The 23,548-nt window shown below is 45.2% G+C and overlaps 2 protein-coding genes and 1 non-coding gene across 10 annotated transcripts; 2 read left to right on the top strand and 1 right to left on the bottom strand.

Moving 5' to 3' along the window:
• The first annotated feature begins 4,507 nt into the window (after positions 1-4,507).
• Positions 4,508-9,654, top strand: LOC4347426 (uncharacterized). 4 transcript variants are annotated; one of them, XM_066304201.1, is made up of 9 exons: positions 4,508-4,758; positions 5,424-5,915; positions 6,147-7,188; positions 7,277-7,571; positions 7,705-7,911; positions 7,994-8,167; positions 8,327-8,524; positions 8,615-8,728; positions 8,883-9,654. In XM_066304201.1, exons 3-9 carry the CDS (start codon positions 6,182-6,184, stop codon positions 9,228-9,230), a joined length of 2,343 nt encoding a protein of 780 aa, XP_066160298.1. In that variant the 5' UTR covers positions 4,508-4,758; positions 5,424-5,915; positions 6,147-6,181; the 3' UTR covers positions 9,231-9,654. The 4 variants fall into 4 exon arrangements, with proteins under 4 accessions (XP_066160298.1, XP_015612154.1, XP_015612152.1 ...); XM_015756668.3 differs by lacking the exon at positions 5,424-5,915 and having other exon boundaries at positions 4,508-4,753; XM_015756666.3 differs by lacking the exon at positions 5,424-5,915.
• A 544-nt stretch (positions 9,655-10,198) lies between these two features.
• Positions 10,199-12,832, top strand: LOC9269451 (uncharacterized). Of its 5 annotated transcripts, none has more exons than XR_010735052.1 (6): positions 10,199-10,298; positions 10,431-10,754; positions 10,901-11,195; positions 11,403-11,455; positions 12,381-12,430; positions 12,538-12,832. It is a non-coding gene; the product is annotated as an uncharacterized protein (transcript). The 5 variants fall into 5 exon arrangements; XR_010735056.1 differs by having other exon boundaries at positions 12,381-12,462; XR_010735054.1 differs by lacking the exon at positions 11,403-11,455.
• An 8,115-nt stretch (positions 12,833-20,947) lies between these two features.
• LOC4347424 (serine/threonine-protein kinase UCN) lies at positions 20,948-22,729 on the bottom strand. The gene has a single exon (XM_015755423.3). The coding sequence runs from the start codon at positions 22,629-22,631 to the stop codon at positions 21,264-21,266; it is 1,368 nt and encodes a 455-aa protein (XP_015610909.1). The 5' UTR covers positions 22,632-22,729; the 3' UTR covers positions 20,948-21,263.
• Between the last annotated feature and the right edge of the window lie 819 nt (positions 22,730-23,548).

Here is a 23,548-nt window from a genome sequence, read left to right as displayed (position 1 = left end):
CTTTTTATTAACGGTCATTATCACTGCTTTAATTGTTGCCTTGCAAGGGAATGTTTTGCTTTCTTATTTATCGTTAGCACGTTTTCTAATCTCATAAACAATACTCCCTCCGTTTCATATTATAAGACTTGTTAGCATTGACTACATTTATATAAATGTTAATGAATCTACTATGGGTACGCTGGTACAAGGATCTACGTAATACGACATCAAGTAGGCAGAAAACAAATATTATACCGGTTCAGGCCCCTTGATAGGTAATAGCCCTAATCCAATTGATATGAGATTATATGATGGAAACCACAGATTACAAGGGGGATAGTGGAACTCGACGATACCGACGAGATCGTAGTCGAGTTGATTCGACTAGATCACCCGGCGACTTGGCTCCTGTAGGCTCCGGCTTCGTAGGCTGTGGTGGTTGCCTTGATTATGAGATTCGATGCCTTAGGTCCTCCCGGGGGGTCCCTTTTATATCGCAGGTCAACTGGTCTCCAAGTAGGACTCGGAGACATCGGACCCAGCACGATACAATGACGACCCAGTTCTGTCCGAGTAGGACTCCTTCCATTTGTGAACTCCATGATGAATTTCCTTAACGTATGCCAAAAATGTCCGTATACGCATATGTATACCATATCGATATGTGACGTATATCGAAAGGTAGAGGGTATACCTTACCCGTAACCCTGACAGTAGCCCCCGACTTCTGCTTAAATGAACTCGTGTAACCGATCGTGACTTCTGATGTCGAGGTTGTTGTTGTTCTCGGTGTGAGGACCGAGGGATAAGGAGTGATCGACAACGCCCTGTGAAGCTCAATGGTCATGAGTGAATTTAAATTGAAGTCCAAAAAACTACTGCGCGTAATGGACCCAGAAATTTCCGGCGGTAATCTCTCTCCTTTCCTTGGAATTCGCACCATCGGAAGTGCGACTATTTAAGGGAGTTTTGCGGATCCAATTTGAAGTCCGCCGGTTGTGAAAAAACTCTCCAGCCTCCAAGCGTCCCTCGTCTTCTCCGCTTCCGCAAAAACCCTAGCTAGCTCGTCTCGGTCCTTTCTCCGGCGAACCCCGGCGGCAATGGACCTCGACAAGTCTACCTCCACCAGTGCGTCGCTGAAGAAGCTATAGGAGGATGGCGCTCTTCCCGGTCGCGGGACCATGGAGAGAGAAGCAGGAGGTACTGAACCCCAGCCTGTCCTGGGTCGCATGGTTGCGATCGAGGACTATATTCTTTATGGTTTTCTTCCTCCGCCTTCTGAATTTCTTCTCTTGGTCTTGAATTTCTACAGCCTTTTCTTGCTCCATTTGAACCCCAATTCCATCGCCTTCCTCAGTATCTTTTCGCATCTTTGTGAGGCCTACATTGGGGTAGAGCCGTTTCTTGACCTCTTCCGTTTTTACTATGAGTTGCGCTGGATGGAACCAAAAAAGGTGTCCGGATGTGTCGGTTTCCGACTTCGGGATGGCCTGAAGTCGCGATACATCCCCTTCCAGTGCCCTTCATCTCGCAGCAAATGGCGGGGGAGGTGGTTCTATCTTCAGATAGAAGATTCGGATCCGGTCTTCATTGTTTCTAAGGAGCAACCAGCCAAGATTTCATCTTGGACTGCCAAACCCGCCTTGACCCCATCCCTCAAATCTTTCGTCGATATCATTGATGACCTCCGAGAACGGGGGTTGTCGGGGTATGAAGTCACTACCGACTTCATTGGTAGGCGGATCCAGCTGCTCTAGGCTTGAGCCCACCCAGCCTTTGACTATTCTAGGCCGGAGGACGCGACCCGGGTTTCTCCTCGGGGTATTTTTTTTGTAGTTGAATTGACTCCCTTATGTGCGTGTTCCTCCTGACTTATCGAATTCTGGTCTCGATCTATAGGCTTGAACAGCGCAACCGTGAAGCGTCGCGTCGGCCAATTGATGATCAGCGGCCCGACAACGACGAGCAACGTCCCCGTCCCCCTTTGCGAGAAGGGGGCAGTCGAACGCGAAGCTGCCATCAATGTAAGTGTACTCAGCGGCCCTTTTGCATTTTACTTCCGGGATCACATTGTGACTTCATGAAGCGTAGGCTCTCCCTCTGACTGATATCATCGGGCCGCTCGTGGATCATCAGGCGGCGGCGTCGCTGAAGGAGGACGTCGCCAAGGAGGCGTCCGATGTTGCTGCCGCTGCTGCCACAACGAGTGGTGGCAACGTCACTGATGGCCTTGTCAGGACGTCCAGAAAGGTGTCAGGTTCGAGTGGCTCTCGTCTGGACGCACGCCGTGCTAGATCATCCGGTTCGATGTTGTCCTTGCGGTACACGTGTCGAACCTCGATCCCATCGAACCTTTTTTCCAGTTTCCTGACTTCTGCGAGATACGTAGATAACTCGGGGCTAGAGCACTTGTAATCTTTATGCACCTGGTTCGTGACTAGTTCGGAATCCCCTTTCACGACTAGTCGCTTGACTCCGAGTGCAGCTGCAGCTCTTATCCCGGTGAGTAGTCCTTCGTATTCGGCTGTGTTATTGGTCGCCCTGAAGTTGAGGTGAATTGCATGCTTGAATTGATCTCCCGAAGGTGACGTCAAGATGAATCATGTCCCTGCTCCTTGGCTGTTGAGTGCGCCGTCGAACACCATTGTCCACGTTTCGTTGTTGATTTGGTTGTCTGACCTATTATCAGGCATAGTCCAATCGGCTACGAAGTCGGCGAGTACCTGGGACTTGATGGTTGTTCGTGGCACAAAGTGGACATCAAACTGGCTTAGCTCGACTACCCATTTTGCAATGCGGCCGACAACGTCTTTGTTTCTCACGACTTCACCGAGAGGGAAGGAGGATACAACTGTGACCTTGTGGGCTTGGAAGTAGTGGCGTAGCTTTCTTGATGTCATGATTACCGCGTAGAGCAGTTTTCGGATCTGTGTATATCTTGTCTTTGCGTCGTGGAGAGCTTCGCTGACGTAGTAGACTGGTCGTTGCACCTTCTCTCTCTCGACAACAATGACAGTGCTAACGGAATATGGCGTGGCGGCGATATAGAGAAATAATTCTTCATTAGGTTGGGGGGCAACAAGTACAGGTGGATTTGATAGGTAGCGCTTGAGTGCAATGAATGCCTCTTCGGCTTCCTGTGTCCATACAAATTTGTCTTGCTTCTTCAGCAGAGCGAAGAAAGGTTGTCCTCACTCTCTCACCTAGCGATGAACTTGCTTAGTGCCGCCATGCATCCGGTTAGCTTCTGTACTTCCTTTAGTCTTGTAGGCGACTTCATGTTTTCGATTGCCTTGATCTTTTCGGGATTTGCTTCTATTCCTCTGCCAGAGACGAGGAAACCGAGCAGCTTGCCCAATGGTACTCCGAACGTGCACTTCTCTGGATTGAGCATGAGGCGATATCGTCGGAGGTTGCCGAAAACATCTGTATACGCGTATGTATACCATATCGATATGTGACGTATATCGAAGGGTAGAGGGTATACCTTACCCGTAACCCTGACAATATGAAACGAAGGAAGTACATATTTTAGAATATATATATATATATATATATATATATATATATATATATATATATATGAAGGTTTTTTGGAAAATAAATAAATATATTTTTCAAGTGTATAACATTTATTACTCAATTAATCATATCCTAATTACTTCCATCCGAAAGGCTAAAGCAATTTGCAGCCTAAGTCAAAGCTAAAATTTAAAATTTTAAACTTAATTTTAAATTATTATAGGTGCTTTTTAATTTTAATTTCTGAACTTAATTTGAAATCACTAATTGTAGAAATACAAAAGTCGTATCCAAAATTATGTTTCGTTGCCGCTATTAGGCGAATCCAATAAACGTAACCCTATATATTCTGAAAATATCTTTAAATATACTACCTCTGTTTCAAATTGCAAGTTATTTTAACTTTTTTAAGTCAATTAAATTTATAGAAAATTTACCTCTGTTTTAAATTACAAGTTATTTTAACTTTTTTAAGTCAATCCTCTTTAGATTTGATTAAATTTATAGAAAATTATAGCAATGTTTTCAACCAAAAAAAAAACTATCAGAAGCTAGACGTAATGAAATAAATTTAGTGCTATACGTATTGTTATATATTTTACAATCTTGATAAAAAATAAATGACCTAGCACTTCCCAACTCACTTATTTCTATTGTGCGCGCATGCTTTTTAAATTGCTAAACGATACTTTTTTTTTGCAAAATAAATCCTTATAAGAAAGTTGCTTTAAAAATATATTGATATTTTTTTAAAAAATAACTAATATATAATTAATTATGTGCTAATTAACCGTTCCATTTTCCGTGGTGCACAGCCCTTATAATATAAAAGAGGGAGTACATAATAAAAATTTAAAAAAGACTCGTTATTTGGAGAAAAAAAATGGTTGAGATGCCGTGGAAAGCGGCAGGTAGGCTGACCGCGTGCGGTGAACCGACTCGAGTCGAGAGAGGGTGCCTCGAAATGCACGTTGATATAAACAGCCCGCAGCGAAACCACCCCAAAAAACCAAAAACCCACCACCCCCACGCGGTGCCACTGCCACCGCCCCTCGCCGCTGACGACCGCCGCCGCCGCCGCCGCACGGACATTCCGCACACGCCCGCGGGGGGCGGGCGGCGCCGCGTCGCTGATCCAACGCGAGCACGTTCGTCGTCCATCCATCCTCCCGCTCGGATTTGGAGTCGGCAACCGCTCGGGCTCGCGTCGCGGCAACTGAAGCGGCGAAATTGCAACAGGCACAGGCAGGTGAGGTGAGGAGCATTCTGATATATTATTATTTTTTTTTGCCCCCACCACCTCCGCCGTTCCGCTTCCCCGGCCCGAATCATCATCCCCCAATCTAGTTCGTGTGCGCTGTTGTGCGGTGTGGGATTTCGCGGTGTCGTATTGGATTCGATATTGGGTTGGTTGGTTGGCCTCGTTTGCTGTTTTGATTGTTGATTTTCTTCTCCTCTAATAACTGCACGCGCTGATCGTTTCTGTACCTGCGACATGGATGAGATGTCCGCATTTTTTTTTGTTCGTAATTGGGGAGGGGAAGCTAGCCGTATAGCCGATTGTTAGTATGTTTTGATCCGCATTTGCGCATTGATCGGAGATGATAGTTTTCTCATGTCACCTTTCTGTTTTTTTTTCCTTTACTTCTTTCGCGCATATGATTGGCTTGAATTCTCCTGCACTAGCGGTTACCTGATAAAAAAAAATTCTGCGCGTACGGAGCATCGGAATGTGAATTTGGGGACCATCGGTGGCATCCGAAATTTGTCAATATATATACACTAGTATGTGTTAATCTTGAACTTTTACATGGTGAATTGCTCTAGCCATTTGCTCCATCCATCCAAAGTAGTATCACTGCACTTGCCTAGTATTTAGCTGCTTCGTGTGGTGATTGGTGAATGTGGGCAATGACTAGGAGGACTTGGGGTTATTTGGTATGGAATCCAGTACTGGATAGCTCACTGTCACTGGTGGCCAGTATGCATATTCATCATGGATTGTGGTTAGCTTTTTCCAAATCTGCGGCTTGTCAGATCTGCCTGTATTATAGTTATTGTACAGCTTTATGTCTGGGGCTCTTTCGCGCCGTTGGGACCTCAAATTCTCCAATGCAATCCAAGTCGCATGATGGTCCAAGACCAGCGTGCCCCACTGCCATGTGCTTAACAACCACCTTCTTCCTGAGATCGACTGGACAAGGAAGCATAATTGTACTGAATTCTCGTGTTATTACGTCGGTTTAAGGTGAAAAATCTTGCTTGAGATGCTTCTTTAAGGTGGAGATTCTGCTTAGCTGTACAGCTGTTGAGACAAGCTGGAGATCAGTTATTCATTTGATGTCCTATCACTTGTTCAATGTTATGAAGTTATGAACATGGGCTTCTTAGCGTTTTACTCTGGGTGCAGTGTAAGTTATTTATCTTCTCTGAACTTGTACTGCACTTGTAGTACATTTTCTTGATCTCTTCAGTTAAAGCAATTTATGTACAAGCTGTTTTGTGCGTGACTTTTTCCTGTCATAATCATTATGTTGCAGGGTCGGACCACCCTTGAAAGCTCTTTTGCTATCTTGCTCATTGACCTGATCAAGTTGCTAGACCTTTGCTCTTGTTACTAACTTTCTTGGTGTTATATACAGGTATCAAGTTTCTAGTGCACTAAACAACCTTTGAGATGGGTACTGTAGAGAATATGGAAGGGAGAGAAGAGCGTTCGACTGATGTGGAACGGGATGGTAAACAAGGAAAAGAAGTTGAATCGGACTATGAACCAGCTAGAGACTCTGTTTCATCTCAGGGTGAGGCTAACAGCAATGAAGATACCAGAGCCAAAAGAGTCTCAAGGGTTCCAAAGAAGCTAGTGAAGAAAGATTCAAAGGAAAACAGCCCACGCTCAGGCAGAATTAATTCCAATCGCCAAGTGCAGACTAAGCTGCAATATATATCGTCAAACAATTTGCAGAGCAAATCTCCAAAGCCAAACAAAACATCTGATGGTGCTAAAACCATTGAGATAACAAAGCCAGATACAGTGACAGTTCCTTCTTGTCCTTCATCTGAGGTGTCTGAGGAGATGGATGATAAACCCATTGAGAATATAGTGACGGATGATAAATCCATTGAGGATGTAGCTGATGATAAGGCCACTGAGGGCACGGCCTCTTATGATAAGGCCACTGAAGGAAAAGCTGCTGATGATACGACCGTTGAGGACAACACCACTGATGAAAGGAGCATTGAGAGTGGCACTGATGATAGGACCATTGCGGGTATAGCAGCTGATGTTAAATCTAGTGAAGAGGCAAAGGAGATTGATATATTGGATGAAGCCCCAAATTGTGATCAGAGTACTGCTACTGACGAGGAAATAGCTGATACTGAAGAAAGCATAGCTTATGATGGTAAATCAGCTGCATATGAAAAGAGTGAGGAATTAGAATCTAAATGTGAAAGGTTGGAGCAGGAACTTCGAGAAGTTGCTGCCCTTGAGATTTCTCTTTATTCAGTAGTGCCAGAGCACGGTTGTTCATCGCATAAATTGCACACACCAGCTCGGCGTCTGTCCAGGCTATATGTTCATGCATCAAAGTTTTGGTCCTCTGATAAGAAAGCTTCTGTCACAAAGAACTTCGTTTCTGGGCTTGTCCTTGTTGCAAAGTCTTGTGGAAATGATGTTTCAAGGTAAAGTATCTGTAATTGGATATAGTATGTAACTCTGTGTAGCTTATATTTCCGCATACCATCATTTTTAAAATAAATCTTTATGTAGGTTGACATTCTGGCTATCAAACACCGTTGTCCTAAGAGAGATCATTGCACAAACATTTGGCATTACACGCCAACCAAGTCTTGCTATGAAGGCTTTCAGCACAAATGTTAATGCAAAGATGCTCGGTAAGAACTCTTCACCAACGCGGCGGAAAAACAACTACAGTGGCAAGCATGCTAGACCTGCTATCTGGCCATTACCTGATGATTGGCGGGAAACTGGTACACTCGTGGCTGCACTGGAGAAGATTGAATCATGGATCTTTTCTCGGATTGTTGAGTCAGTGTGGTGGCAGGTAAAACCTTTCTTATGCTTTCTCGGCACTTTTTAGGAAATTGAGTACATTTTATTCTCTGTAAAACTAGGATAGCAGACAGCTTTTTCGATTCATTTTGTTGTCAATTTTCTGAAGGATGTTTCCTTTTCAGGCATTGACACCCCACATGCAAACACTGGTGAAAGATATATCAAGTCCAAAGGCTGGGAGTTTGTTGGGACCTGCTTTGGGTGATCAGCAACAAGGGAACTTCTCCATTCATCTTTGGAAAACTGCTTTCCAAGATGCCTTCAGCAGAATATGTCCTCTTCGTGCTGGTGGACATGAGTGTGGATGCTTACCAGTGTTGGCAAAACTGGTATGTTTAATCATTGATATTTAATTTGAGAAGAATAATCATTTTTGTGAAGTTTATGCATGAGTTGTTTTATTATTGTCAGGTGATGGAGCACTGTGTAGCTCGTTTAGACGTTGCTATGTTTAATGCAGTCCTGCGTGAATCTGCAAATGAAGTACCATCTGATCCTATATCTGACCCGATTGTCGACTCAAGAGTTCTACCGATTCCAGCTGGTGACTTCAGCTTTGGATCAGGTGCACAGCTGAAGAACTCGGTATGTGCCCAAATTGCAAAACAACTACGTTCTTAGTTTAAAACCACTTACGTTGGAACGTTTCCTGTAACTGCATGAAGAACAAACCAGAACATGTGTTTTAAATCATCTCTTCCTTGCAAACAAAACCAAATGTTAATGGACCAAATGCTTCTTCAGATCGGAAATTGGTCCCGATGGTTGCAAGATAAGTTTGGCATGGTTGCTGCTGCCCCTGAGAAGCATGGTCAAGCAGGAGATGAGAGTGATGACAGAAGTGGTGCTGCTGATTTTTATTCTTTCAAGCTGCTCAACGAGTTAAGTGATCTTCTGATGCTCCCAAAGGACATGCTTCTTGAAAAGTCCATCAGGAAGGAGGTCAGTATTCATGCTTAGTCACTCCAACTCTTAAGTTGGAACATATATTCAGGTTCAGTGCTGCAGTTAAAATTTTGTCATTCTGTTTAGGTCTGCCCTTCTATTGGCATTCCACTGGTAACAAGGATACTCTGCAACTTCACTCCTGACGAGTTCTGTCCTGAACCTGTTCCTGGAATGGTTTTAGAGGAGCTGAATGCCGAGGTACGACGTCTATTTGCTAAATGATATTATTGCATTGTAGCATTACAAAGTCCAAATACAATCTTGCTCACCATATGTAATGACTAACCAAGATACTTCTATAGTTTCACTCTACACCTTCTCAATCAGTGTTGGTTGCTAAATTTTCACACAGAGCTTGCTGGAGCGCTTCACGGAGAAAGATGTGATCACCACATTCCCCTGCGTCGCGGCTCCTGTTGTCTACTGCCCCCCTTCACCGGAGGATGTCGCGGAGAAAGTAGCAGACGCAGGCGGGAACGCGGAGCCGGACCTGAGGGCCTCCATGGTGCAGAGGAGAGGGTACACCAGCGACGACGACCTGGACGACCTGGGCAACCCCCTGGCGTCCCTGTACGACAGGAGCTCTCCACCCTCACCCTGCAACGGGGCCTCTCGTTCGACTACACGGCAAGGTGGCTCTATGTCGAACGCGAGATACGAGCTCCTGAGAGAAGTATATGGTCGGAGAGGCCTGGTTTGAGTAACCAGTGAAAGTGTGGAACGGAAGACGAAAAGAGAGCCTCTTGGTCTTGGGTTGCAGATTTGCTGTGAGGTGAACAAGGGGTTGGAAATTGGTCGGGAAGGAACTGCTTTGCAACAGACGCTGAATGAACGAACAGCACTTGGATATCCTCATGGCAAAATGCTAGAGTGTTTAGAACCCATCCCCCCATTCTTCTCATGTATATTTGCATTTTGATTCTGTTGAAGTGATTGGTTCACTCTTGGCAAAAGGGGATAAATTTATTTGTTGGTGGTAGTGAGGAGAAATTTTAGTGAGTGGTCAGAGTGAGCGTGACTTCTGCGTCAGCCATCGTTCGATGGGCCGCCTAACTGATCACAAATAGGAATAAGTTCAACTGGCGTCCCTCAACTTTACAGTTTACATCGATTTTTTTTTGACATCCCTTATCCTCTGCCTTGTTTCACTGATGTGGCATCATAGTCAGCAAAAATAAAATAAAATAAAATATAGAGCCCACATACCGCATCTCTTTCTTTCCTTTTTCTCTTCTCTTCTCTCGAGCGGGCGTGGCGTCAGATGGGGGGAGAGGCCGTCAGCGGCGGCCGGCAAAGCGAGCGCGACGGCGGGCAGAGCTGGCGCAGCGGGCGGGCTCTGTTGCCGATGTTGTGCTCGTCTTGCATGGAGATCCCCTCGCGACTTCGTGGCGGCGGGTGAGCGCGGCGGGCGACCCATGGATCGAGCTAGTACTACGTGCTATGGCCCCTACCTCTGAATTATGCTGCTGCTAGAGCTTAGGTGGGTATCGAAGAACTGGACACTGCAGATAGCTTTTTATTGATAATATTAACTTGTGGCAAATGACGATCAAGCGTATAGCAATGAGTGAGAGCGAAGAGTTGGTAAGCTAATGCTACTGCTCTTGATTTGGAGCACACACTATACGGTTGCGTTGTATTAAACCGCAACCCACCCCCCACCCCACCCCCCGGGGGCAACCCACACCCCTACCCCTACCCCCACACCACACCACACCACACTAGCACATCCCTGTCCCCCTCAATTCCCGTAATGGTGTTACTAACGGTACTATCAATTTCTACTGAGTAATTGTTTTACTGGTAGTAGTGTTTGAATCGTCGTATACATACATGTGTTGGTCCCACACCGTAACTAACCACTAATCAATTTCCCCCCCTTTTTTTTTTGGATCTACAGAGGCAGGAAGCCGGCTCGGCAGCTGTGGCATCAGGAAGCGGAGGCGGCGGCGACGGCGATGGCGTGCTACAGGGAGGAGGCGGCGTGCTGGATCTAATGGGTTAGGCGGCAAGAACGGGCATGTCCATGTCTGGCGAGGAGGCGAGGACGGTTTCGCTCTCGTTTCCGCGGTTGTCGTCGGCTCCCTCCCTCAAGCGAGAAAAGCAAGAAGCGCGCTGCCTCCGCCAAGGCTGCCGACGAGGCCTCCACCAACCGCACCCGCGCTACCTCCCGACGCCAACCCCTCCGCTGGATCCCCATTGCTGTATCGTTCTCCTCGGTGAGGTGGGGACTTCTCTAGGGTTTGGGGATTAGGGGATTTATAGGGTTCCTCTGCCCTCCCTGCGTATAGGAACGAATCAGAATTTGGTTTTTCTTTATTTTTTTCTTTACTTCATGCGATGGGATTTTGCATGGTGGTTCTGCTCCAGATCTGGAAGCTTCAATGGCATGGGTATCATGTGAGAAGCTCCTTGCTGGTGGATGCCCCTTGTTCTTCTGTTCCAGATGTACAAGCTACAGGGCGACACGAGCTCCTGCTCCCTGCACTCCATAGGTTAGCCTGCATCGACGAGGAATACTTGAGGACGCCAGGGGTGAAGAAGGGTGTAGCCTTTGGGAGCCTTGCCGCCAGATCCGCCGTATCCAGCGGCCCCGCGCGTCCCCGACATCCCTCTTGCCGTGGTCTAGGGTGCTGCGATGTCGTCTTGCCGTGGTCTCCATTCGGTTTGTTCTCCATACTATTTTAATTGGACATAGTTTTTTTGAGTAATTGGACATAGTTTTTTTGAGTGCTCAGACTGTTGTGGGATCTATTCAATAAGCTGTAATGACTTGTTGTCTTTCCAATTGCTGAAATCTTGGAGGTTTTTTTTCGGTTAATTTGGCTGAATAACAATGTTATGCGATGCTGTTTGTGCTTTGATTCTTCAGGTACTAATTAGAGATATTGGAGCCATTGTTTAATTACTTTACGAGCAGTTCAGGTACTTTACTAGCAATTCAAGTGACAAATTTGGTTCACTAATCTAGTTCTAGCAGTACAAACAATTTCAGCTTTTCCTAGTTTTAGAGTTTTGATTCTGGCATGAATTGTATGGGGAATATGATTAATTCCTGCACACTTTAGGATGAAGGTCTGGTCTCATTTCACTTGAGCAGTTCTTGCACTTCTTTTCTTTCAATTGCGGGAATGTTCAGATCATTTTTTGCTTAAAGTACCTGATTCGTTCTTAGTTTGTGTGTTTGTTGGCCTAAATCTTTCTTCCAATTGCACAGCTCTGGAACTCTTGCTGAACAGAATAGCATGAATGATTCTAGTGTAGGGAAGTTCTTATTTTTATTTTTTGTTGGATCATGGAATTCAGCACTAATTATAGACTAACAGTGTTCTTGAGTTTTCAGGCATATCTCTGATAGGCTAGTGTTATATGGTTATTATGGGGCTCATGAGTTTTGAATTTTGGTCACGATTTTCAGGACTGCAAAATATGCAGTGAGATGTGTAAACTCTGAGATATGTCATATTTTTACAGCATGTGTACAGTATTCGTCGTAGTTTTCTGAAATTAGTACTGCATGTCCTGTGAGATGTGTAAACTCTGAGATATGTGATATTTTTACAGCATGTGTACAGTATTCGTCGTATTTTTCTGAAATTAGTACTGCATGTCCTGATTCTGAATTTTCGGATAGATGAAAACTCAAAAAGCTCGATCGAATAGCAGTTTTCTAAATTTTTGTTGTTCAAAGGAGCACATCAATTGAATTCTTTTTTTCTGAACTTCTGACTAGATATGTTCGCTGTTGAACATACCCTTTTTTCTCTGTATATTTTTGACAGAACAGACATCTTCAGACTAAGACTAAGGTCTAAATTTTACTGAAATGATTAACTTCTAATTTTTGCAGGCATCAGCATCTACAGTGTGCACTCTTGCAGGTGGATGCACATCTTGATGGTATGGTGGTTGGTATTTGCTCTGCTGAAGATGTACATGTTCTAATTTTTTTGGTTGCTCATCTATATCTGAATTTTCTTTTTAATTGTGAATTCATTTGTGTTCAGGAAACTAGAAAAGAACATGAGAAGATTATGCCAGTGGTGATGGTGCCACTGGAATGGCATCCTCGACATGTCCTTCGTCAACGTTCGTCGCCGGCAGCCAACACAAAGGGTCAGCCCAGGACGACCACACCACAATTGATGACAGGCTTCGGTGGCAGGCGATGCGATGCCCTCTGGATTGTGCTTTTTTTTTGGGTACCGGGTGTATATGTGTTTGTAACGATGATGGCACGATCAATTGTAAAAACAAAGTCCATTATACCCGTATTCGTGCAGTAAAATATTTACTACCTTATATATCAGGCCCAATCAACTACTAAGTAACTTTTTTACTCCCTCCATGATTGGATAATCCCAATACATATCAATAATTTTTTTTATTCCATGAATATGTTGCTTCTTATCTATTAGTAAATCATTTACTCATGGGCGAGTCTCTATTAGTAACGCATGTACTCATTGCCAATATGAGATGTGGCTAGCAAACGATATTCTTATCTGTTAGTAACTCATTGTGGGCCAAGTCTCTGTTAGTAATGCATTTACTCATGGGCCAATAAGGGAAGTGCCAAACAAATGTTACTCTTATCTGTTAGTAACTCATTTACTAATGGGCTTTGTCTCTGATAGTAACTCATTTACTCGAGAATAGTAACTCGATTACTTATCAAAAACATACTAATAGTAAATGAATTACTAAAGTCACACATATTATTGTTGGTGGCTGGGCTAGCAAAAGGTGCGGGATTGATACATCATTCAATTTTTACGTATAGTAAATATGTTACTTATCGTATATTGCGCCACAAACAATCATTTAGTAATTAATTTACTATACGTTATTTCTAAAAGGTGCAGGGTGAGGGATGTGGGGTGGGTGCAGCTGGGGGGGTAGGAGGGAGGGTGGGGGTTGGGGGTTGTGAGGGGAGTAGTTTAGTTATAACGCACCCTAGGTGCCGTTTAGCACATCCCTATATATATATAGACATCGGCCGCTGGGACAAGCATCCACCAGAGCTTGTCCGCCGGGTGAGGTAGCCCAGGTTGTTGATGGTGGCATCACTCCGCCACTCCATGCCATGACAAAAATCGTCAGGGCTCCAGCGGCAGCTCAGGGCTCAGGTAGCGGCGCGAGGAGCGCAAACAACGGTGTGAATCCTGCTGGAGCGCTGCCGCAACGAGCTCTGCCGCCTCATGCTTCCGCGGCCATGCCGCTCTCCTCCGAACAGAAGTGGGAGAGAGAGAGGAGGAAGGTTAGAGAAGAGGGGAAATAGAGAGAGAGGATGATATGGGTCTCACTGCATATTTTTATTTTTATCCGAACACACGCTGATATGTGGGTCCCATGTTTTTTCTGACTTTATCAATGTCACGTAGACGCCGCCACGTCAACCAAACTGTCTTGGACTTTCTTTGCACCGGTTTTAAGAATTAAGGGACTCGTCATATTGCGGTTCAGGGACGAATTTCGGATTTGGCGACAAATTGAGGGACGTACAATGAACTTATTCCTTGTGGCGGAGTCCCTTCCTCCGATCCGGCCGGCCCGACCTGTGATCCGACGCAGCTGAAGCACGCGGGCGCGCTGCCCGCCAAACCGGTCCACGGGCCACAACGTCACGCGCGAGTACTCTCCGTGCAGCCCGCGCGTCGTCCATCCCGCGATACGATCCTCTCGCGTGGCGCGCGCGATATCCCCCCGAATCACCGCCAAACCTGCACTGGTTCTCTCGCGTGGCACGCGCGCGTTGATCCAAACCCGTTGTTGTACGTGGTTTGCGGCCGGCAGCTTGCGGCCGCCCTGCGCAAGCGCACACACATTATGCATGCGACGCGCGCGATCGGTGACGAGTCGACGACGACTCCGCGGGAGTTGACGATAAGAGATCGCCGCCCGCAGGTAGGCATGCGCGTCACCATCGGGGGCGGTCGTAACTTTGTCCATCCTCGCGTAGGCAAACAACATGGCAAGCAAGCAGGACGTGTTTGTGAATTGGCTGGCACAAATAAAAGCAAGCCACTTTACGTACTCCTCCAGCTGTTACGTAAAGGACGGACGCCGCGGTATCTCCGTGTACTGTGTTGTAAGGCCCTCTTTGATTTTGTAAAAAGAAAAACAAAAAAAAACATAGTGATTTTTTTTTTAAAAAAAAGTTTGAGTCCTACTTTATTTTCTTATCTGGTCCTTATAAAATGGCTCGAGAGAAATAAATGTGAGGAAAGTTAACACATGATATGGCTAACTTTATGGGAAATTTTCTTTGAACCTTTTTCTCTCCTCTAGTTTCTTTCTTTTGTTTCCTCACGACCAGGAGCGGATCTACAGTGTTATGACCTGTCTCAGACGGCACCGACGTCTTTCGACAAGCTATGCTTAAATTGCTTGTCTATATATTATAACACTATATTCTAAATATAATTAGTATGCTATAACACCAATGAACAAAATTATGGATCCACCACTGCTCACCATCTATTGCAACGATATTTATTTATTTATTTCTGTATTTTGCAATTCTTTATTTAACAATTACATTTATATTATAATCCTAACCTTTTCATGTCTGTTTTTATCAATTCTACTACATTTTTAAAGGGGCCCACACTATATCCGTGCATGTTTATTTCACTCGTGTCTTTGGTCCCTTTTTTTCCTCAACTTCCGCTACTTGCGCGCCACCACACAATAGATACGCAATCCCACCACAGCGATGCAAACGTTCTTACAGTTGTCATTGTCCAAGCTTCTTTAATTTCCACACATGCTTTAATTTGTTGCGCACTGCACTTACGAGTTACGACATCTCGTATGATCTATCTTGCACTGAGGTAATTAAACTCATTTCCAGTTGATTTAATTTACATATTTGAAGCTTTCAGTTCCCCTATGTATGAAACTGATTATAAGCCGTAATACTTATTAGCGACTTAAAAACTAATTTATCGCGGTTTAAATTTTATATATGTATTTTTTGCTTAAAAGTCAACGCAAGTAAAACAAACAATTAAAAACAGCAAAATCAACCTTAAAACTAAGATTTAAAATTTAAATTAACTACTACCGAAGAGTGGAAGCTGTACTATTTAGTTTTGATGAACTCTCTCTATATACTCCCTCCGGGTTGATAATACTTGTCGTTTTAGGCAAAGGCACGGTCTCAAAAAAACAACTTTGACCATTATTTTCTATTATAATATGTAAAAAAGTGTTAATAAATATATTATTTTATTAAAGTACTTTTTAAGACGAATCTATACATGTGGTCACCATATTTGAAAGACAAATATTTTAAAAATAATTCATAATCAAAGATTCTAAAGTTTGATCTCACCCTTGTCTTAAAACGATAAGTATTAGCAGCCCGGAGGGAGTAGCATAAACTACTCGCTAGCGTAAAAGAAAGCTACCTGCAGCATGCATGCACCCATGTGGCAACTACGTGTGCAGATTGAAGACAAAAACTTGAGTTGCTTAATTAGAAGCTAAGCTCTCAAACACATCACACGTGTGACATCATGTAGAGTAAGTAGCTAGTGCAATGCACTTTCACGAATCAAACGAGTTGACACGGCTTGTTCGTCCAGTCTACTCAAATTATTGCCACATGTGCCAATGTCAAACCATGCACCAGTACTAGTAATATATCCAAGTGGCTACATATTGGAGTTAGCTAGCTACCTGATGATCGACAGGAGATCGATGAAACAACTCAGGCATGCCATGATAAGATAATGATGCATATAAACACGTCGTATTCATTTGGGTAGATATGTGAGAGCTACCCCAGTAGTCATTAGTGGCACACATTTGGCTAGAAGATCGAGAGCTTATAAACCCCTCCCCTCCCATTGGGGACTGTACGATAGGGTCTAACATTCTAGAATGAGAGAGAGAGAGAGAGAGGTTGGATGTTGAGAGGACCGAAATTCTGATTATAACAGTTTCAAAAGGTGTAATAATTAATTTTATACCTGTAATTAATTTGATGTAACATCAACAAGAAGTTAGGGTGCTTACATTAACTTAGAACATGTACAATAAAGTAATGTACGTGGGTTGTACAATTTGTACAATTTGCTACATCAGATTTGTGCTAGAGGAGAGAAGATGAGAGATAAGAAAAACGGGATACATATTTATAGTCAGATATAGCACGAACTTTAATAAACTATGTGAGAGAGATGGAAGGATTATGTATTAATGATACAATATATATCTACATCTAACTATTGTATGAGCGAGCTAACAGGTTGGCTATTGGTGATATTTTAATTTTTGGAGCTAGTTGTTAGCTATATTATTAAACTTGCTCTTACATTGATCAATTGTAAAATGTTTTTCATAGGTGGAAAATAACCGATGTGAGACACAATATTATTCAAGAGATATGTACAGGTTTTTTTATTTTTGGAAAAAAAAAATACTATAGCTAGCTAGGTGCACGGGATTGGGATTAAATCCATGACCCGTTGAATGAAACATGCGTGGACTAACCAACGTACGTAGCAAAGCGAACATTTTACATTAAACAGCATAGACGACAACCAAATATTCCATCCGTTTCAAAATGTTTGACACCGTTAACTTTTTAGCACATGTTTGACCGTTCGTCTTATTAAAAACTTTTATGAAATATGTAAAATTATATGCCTACATAAAAATATATTTAACAATGAATCAAATGATAGGAAAAGAATTAATAACTACTTAAATTTTTTGAATAATACGAACGGTCAAACATGTACTAAAAATTCAACAGCGTCAAACATTTCGAAACAGAGATAGTATTTGAGTATTGAGCTAATATGTTGGTTAATTAAGGGGCGCTATTGGGCGGGGGGAACCTGAATCAAATCACTCTTTTACGTCCAGATACTAGATCAACCATGGATAGTGCTAAGCTATGACCTCAAGAGATTGATGCGTCAATGAAATAGTACAAATTAAAGTAAATTTTACGGTCTTTCTATAGTGTCATTTTAATCTTTTAAATTACTGAGTGTACTCATAGGTACAACTTAATATGCTATCCGAGTTAACTTTCTTCGCGAACGTGCAACTATCCGAGTTAACTAAAAGGTATCGAGTTCAAATATTGATCAATGAAACTGAACAAGAAAAATTGTCTTACATCTCCGTTTCACTTGTTAAAGTAATCAAATCTTAATCCCGCATAGACAAGTGAAAACCACGTCTAACCTTTTTTTGAGAGAAAATATATTTTTTTTGAGAGAAAAAACCACGTCTGACTAACAAAAGGTTCCTCTCCGACATAACTACATGATGTGATCGATGTGATCAATGATAGAGCCATCCACCCGTAAGTCCATAGTATGTTAATGAGTCACAATGTCATGGCGATATTACGTCAGAGGATTATGATACATGGCATGACTGGCAATCTGTTATTAGAGTCACTAGTACAGAGGGTATGTTCGGCAGGCCAACTATAACTGCTGTGTAGGGCGGCTGCTGCTGCGGTTATGGTAGAAATTGTATGTTGCTACTGTAGCTGTTGATTGCCATCTAGTCACACCAAACACCCAGAGTAATTTTACTCATAGTTTTGGGTGCTCAAAATTAGATAGTAGCTAAAAAAATCAAAGTTTTCCTCGTTAATAGAAAAGTAATATTGGTAGGTGGATATGTGTAAGGGTTGATGAGGGTTATTAGAGGAATAACTCATCGATTTGCGGACTGATAGAGGATAAAAATTAATTTATTTTGACATATTTAGAAAATACCACACGTTATTTTGAAAAACACAGAGGTTACCGGAGGAGAGTTTTCTCAATTTTCATTGGCCAGGGATGCGTCAAGGCGGCGTACGTACAAAGCGTAAGTCGTTACACTGAAAATTTACGCTAGTGCTGTAGCTGCTAGTTGAGGCCAAGTTAATCTTGCATATGCAAGGGTACGTAGCTAGCCGTGCTGGAGAACGTGCGCGCGCGTACGATCGAATTAACAGCAGCAAGGGGCCTCGCTCTCCGGTGTCTTTTCTTGCCGGACAAAGTAGGTCGCCACACCTCTCGCGACGTGCGTGCATTCCATGCATACGCATGTCGTGAGCTAGCTAGCTCCATCTATATATTGTCCTTGACGTGCATCGCGGCATCTAGTACGTACCGTTGCCTTGCCTTGCCTGGACGAACGGAAGCAACAGCAACGCATATGAGATCTCTCCGGCCATGCATGAATGCGGCCCATCCTTGTGCCAATTGTCGGCCAATGGTGTACCTAGAAACCCAAACGGCGTGTGGGAGAAGCATCACCGGATTTACCATTGTTGTCAGTCTCCTTTAAGCATCTGCTCTCTGATCTCACTGTTAAAAAATAATAATTCTAATTTTTAAGATGAGTCTGAACATATATGTCAGGCTCTAAACACTTCAAGCAGTAGTAGTACGAGTTTGTAAGCTAGTACTCTCTATGTCTCATTTTAAATGTAACCATGATTTTCCGTGTCCAACTTTTACCGTCCGTCTTATTTAAAAAAAATTGAAAAAAATTTGAAACATAAGTCACGTATAAAGTACTATTCATACTTTATCATCTTATAACAATAAAGATACTAATTATAAAAAAAATCAAATAAAACGGACGATCAAAGTTAGGCACGAAAACTCATGGTTGCGCTTAAAATGGGACGAATGGAATAGTTGTGTTGTGCCTGCGCATATGCACGTTGATTATTACTCCCTCCATCCCAAAATATAGCAAACCTTTGAGGGAGTAATGATTATAAAGGATTGATGACTGATCTTGAAGATAATATATATGCACACACATATATATGGCGTGTTTAGCTAGGCCCTGTTTGGAAGATTAGCCCAGGGCTAATTTTAAGAGCTAATGTTTAGTCATGAATTGGTAGGCTAAACATTAGCATAGGGTGGCATGTTTGGATCCATGGGCTAATTCAAGGCTAAAAGATGGAGAGAGAGAGAGAGTAGAAAGAGAGGAGAGAGAAGGAGAGAGAGAGCTATTTTTTTATGGTTCCCACACAAAATTAGCCTCATTAGCACCCCTTGGAGGGGCTAATGTTTTGAGGAGGGCTAATTCATATTAGCTCAAAATTAGCCCACCTGTTTGGATTATTGAGGGCTAATTTAAGGCTAAAAGGTGAGGGCTAAACATTAGCCCATGGAACCAAACAGGGCCCTGCATGGTACAACCGCTGTGTAGCGCAGCACAGCGTATCGGTTATTACAGCCACACAAATCACTGTTGAGGTTGTTGGTTGCGTTGTGGAACATGCCCATAGCCATTTAATTACGGGTAGTGGTTTTGTATAAAGCTATATACAGCTATATTATCATGCTAAGAATGGTTTCTTTATGTGGTTTTCGTAAATGGCAAACTATTGGCTTACATAATAGTTGTGAAAATGCAGTAGGTACAGTGGCAAAGCTAGGTGTGATGCACTTGATAGGGCAGCAACAAGAGATGTATGATTTTAACCATAAGATCTCATATTTAATCCGTAACACACTCGTATTTTTTTTCTTAAAATATGTTGGAGGGACGTCTCTTCCTTCAAATCTTGAAAAATGCCATAGTTAGTTATAGGCTGTTCTCGGCTTTCACTGGTTTATTCAAATGTCATAGTCCAGATTTTAAAATACATGTGGACAGCAATGGAGGTAGCATACACAGTAGTATTTCGTTTTTTTTTTTCAGAATAGTAAGCACTACGAGCCTGCAAATGACTGAAGCTGTGTGTATACTGTATAGTGCATAGCTATGTGTAACCTAGCTAAAGCCTGAATGTTTCAGCTCTTTCATAGTCTGAAGGTTTATAGAAAAGCAGAGAGTACTGCACAGATTTGAAATTTAATCTCAGCCCCGTCGTAAATAGAACTTTGCATGCATTGGAAAATATTGACGTAGTTCTTCAGATCAACAGCCAGCCTTCAGCCACAGCTCAAAGCAAGTACAGATAAACTGAACAGTCAAGCTGTACGAACCATGGATTATATATGAATTAGTGCACGTACATGGTCAAACATTGAGACGGGGTTTAATGATTAATCTAATAAATCAACACTGCTTAATTCATGGGACATCTTTTCCGAATATCGAATCCTGACAGATCGGGAAAATGGCATATTTCCTCTGCTGGTATAGTAACTCCTCTGTCAGATGTCAATATGTCATAGATCAGCAGCAACATTGTGCCATTTTGTGCCATTTATTGTCGACTCAATTATTCAGTAATTAGATTCTGTATTTTGTTGGCACAATGTTATTACTGAAAGATGTAATTCAAAAATAGGAATTACATCCCACGAAAATTTTGGAATCGTCCTTGTGTCATCATGCAGAGAGAATCAATAACTACAATTATCTGAATTTTTTTTATCGAAACACATACAACTATCTGATCGAAAATGCTTCCGCTCGGGCGTCTGAGACCAACAAATCGAACACTGTACCGTAGTCAATTAGACTGCAGGGATTAACCCTTGTGAAGTACAGTATTTTCAGTCACCCTAGCCTCTAGTGAGCAGAAAAGGATTCGGATTTTACAGTCCCCTACCGAAATAGTTACCCTTATTTCACAAACCTACCCTTACCATGTCACAATTTTACAGTACAATCTCTTCTACTCAATTTTAGTTTACCCCTTTCACCACAGGATCACATAATTAATGATTTTTTTTGAGGTGAAAGTGAAAAAAAGAGAGAAATACTGTAGTTCGAGTGGAACACCGGAGACCGGACGTCAGAACTCCGGCAAGAACTCCGTCAACTCCTCCTCCTCCGGCTCCGGCGAAGGCTCGTGAAGCTTGTTGAAATACTCTACCACGCTGAACCCCTCGCACGCGGCAATGTCGTCGGCCGGCGGCGGGATGTACGGCGGCCGGGAGAGCTCGCCGAGCAAGTCCCACGCGACTCCGGCGAAGAACGGGTGGGCACGGACCTCGTCGGCGCCGCCGGCGAAGCCGAGCCTCTTCGTGGGCTCCTTGTCGAGCAGCCTCGCGATGAGGTCGGTGAGCTCCGGCCACCGCCGCCGCGAGTCGGCGGAGAACTCCGGCTCCCGGAGGAGCACGTTGCGGAACGTCTCCTTCCGGCTCCGCCCCCGGAACGGCGTCCTCCCGTACGCCATCTCGTAGACGAGCACGCCGAGCGCCCACCAGTCGACGGCGAACTCGTGCCCCTCGCCCCGCACCACCTCCGGCGCCACGTACTCCTCCGTGCCCACGAACGAGAATGACCTCTCGCACGCGGCGGCGGCGCCGCCGCTCGCGCTCGCGGCCGAGCAGAAGCTCGCCTGCTTCTTGCCGCGGCTTACCGGCGACACCCTCGCCGACTTCGCCTTCTTGAGGTGGTCGGCGGCGCCGCCGCCGCCGTCGCTTCTCTTGAGGAACCAGGCCAGGTTGTGGGTGTACTGCCCGGGCGACGACGTCGATGTCGTCGCGGCCACCGACGACTCACTTCTCGCGAAGATTCGCCTCAGCTGGCTCCGGCCATGTCCCTGCAGCTGCGGCGGCGGCGACGACGTGGCCGAGCACGACGACGACGAGGTGGAGGTGGACGCGGAGGGGGAGACGGGCGGGAGCAGCCGGGAGAGGTCGAAGTCGGTCAGCGTGACGTGGCCGTCGGCGCGGAGGAGGACGTTCTCGGGCTTGAGGTCGCGGTACGCAATCCCGGCGGCGTGGAGCTCGGCGAGCGCGGAGACGAGCTCGGCGACGTAGAACCTGATGGCCGCGGGGGAGAAGACGCGGTCGGGCTGCGCGTGGCGGAGCTCGTTGAGGTCCCCGCCATGGCAGTACGGCACGGCCCACGCCACGAGGTCGCCCGTCTCGGCGCGCCCGAGCAGCGACGGGAGGTGCGGGTGCGCGAGCCCGGACAGCACCGACACCTCCCACCTCGCCCGCCGCGCCGCGTCCCCCTGCCTCGCCGCCGACGCGACGACGGACCTCTTGTCGAAGACCTTGAGCGCGTAGTAGCACGCCCCGCCGCCGGCGGCGTCGTCCGCCGCCGCGGCGACGAGGAACACGGTGCCCATGGCGCCGCGGCCGAGCACGCGGACGGCGCGCACGGCGTCGAGGTCAATGTCCGCCATGCGCGGCTGCTGCTGCTGCTGCATGGGCGCGCGCGCGCGCGCTCTGTGTGTGTGCTTGGGAGTGTGTCGCGTTGTGAGCGACGAGGACGTGGAGGCGAGATATAATAAGCTGGTAGTAGGGGGCCGGGCTAAACCCGCGAGACGGTTGCCTAATTAATTTGTTGTTTTTGTCTTGTTTAACCTGCAGAGATTAATGAAACAAAGTGGCAACGCCACTTCAAGATTTATACTATTGTTATCTCCGGCACAGCTTTGGCGTTTTCTCAATTCTCATCGGTTCTGTCAAAGAGACGATCTTCGGAGCATATACTGGCCTAGGGTTTCAAAACCGGCTCAGTCATCGAATACCGCACGGCCTTTTTTTTCTGTCTATATATCATATGACATAAAATCTCACCTCCTATCATTTGAATTTTGAACCATTGGATGTGCTTTAAGATTCGCGCAGCCCCTTAAACCCTAACTCCTATTCCTCCTTCCCCGGTTCCAGATCATGCTGCCACCCTCCTCCTCCCGTCCCACACGCGATCCGCCGCCACCACCGCCACCGCCACCCCCACCGCGCTGCCGCCCGCCTCGCCGGCTGGCCGGAAAAAGTCAACGGCCCTGCAAGCCCCCTCCCCCTCCCCTTCCCCCCTCACTTTGTCCTCATGGCGACGATGACGAGGTGCCCCCGCCCCGCCGGATCCGTTACCTCTGGCCGCCACCTCCTAATCCCACGCTTGCTTTGACCCGCCGCCGACGCCGGCTCACCGCCCTCCTCCATCCCCGCGGCTTTGGCGATGCCGCCGCCACCTCGCCGCTCGCCGGAGTCCACCGCCCACCGCCAGTTCTCCGCCACCCACGGCCATCCCTCTAAGCCCCAAGGAAACCCCCCTCTTCCCCCTCCCCCAACCCCCCTCCTACCCTCACCCCAACCCCAAACCCTAACCCGCCGGAGT

The sequence above is a fragment of the Oryza sativa genome, chromosome 9 (genome assembly GCF_034140825.1).
Source record: "Oryza sativa Japonica Group chromosome 9, ASM3414082v1".
NCBI classification, from domain to species: Eukaryota; Viridiplantae; Streptophyta; class Magnoliopsida; order Poales; family Poaceae; genus Oryza; species Oryza sativa.
The sequence above is the reverse complement of the archived record's forward strand: the minus strand, read 5'-3'. Positions and strand labels throughout refer to the sequence as shown.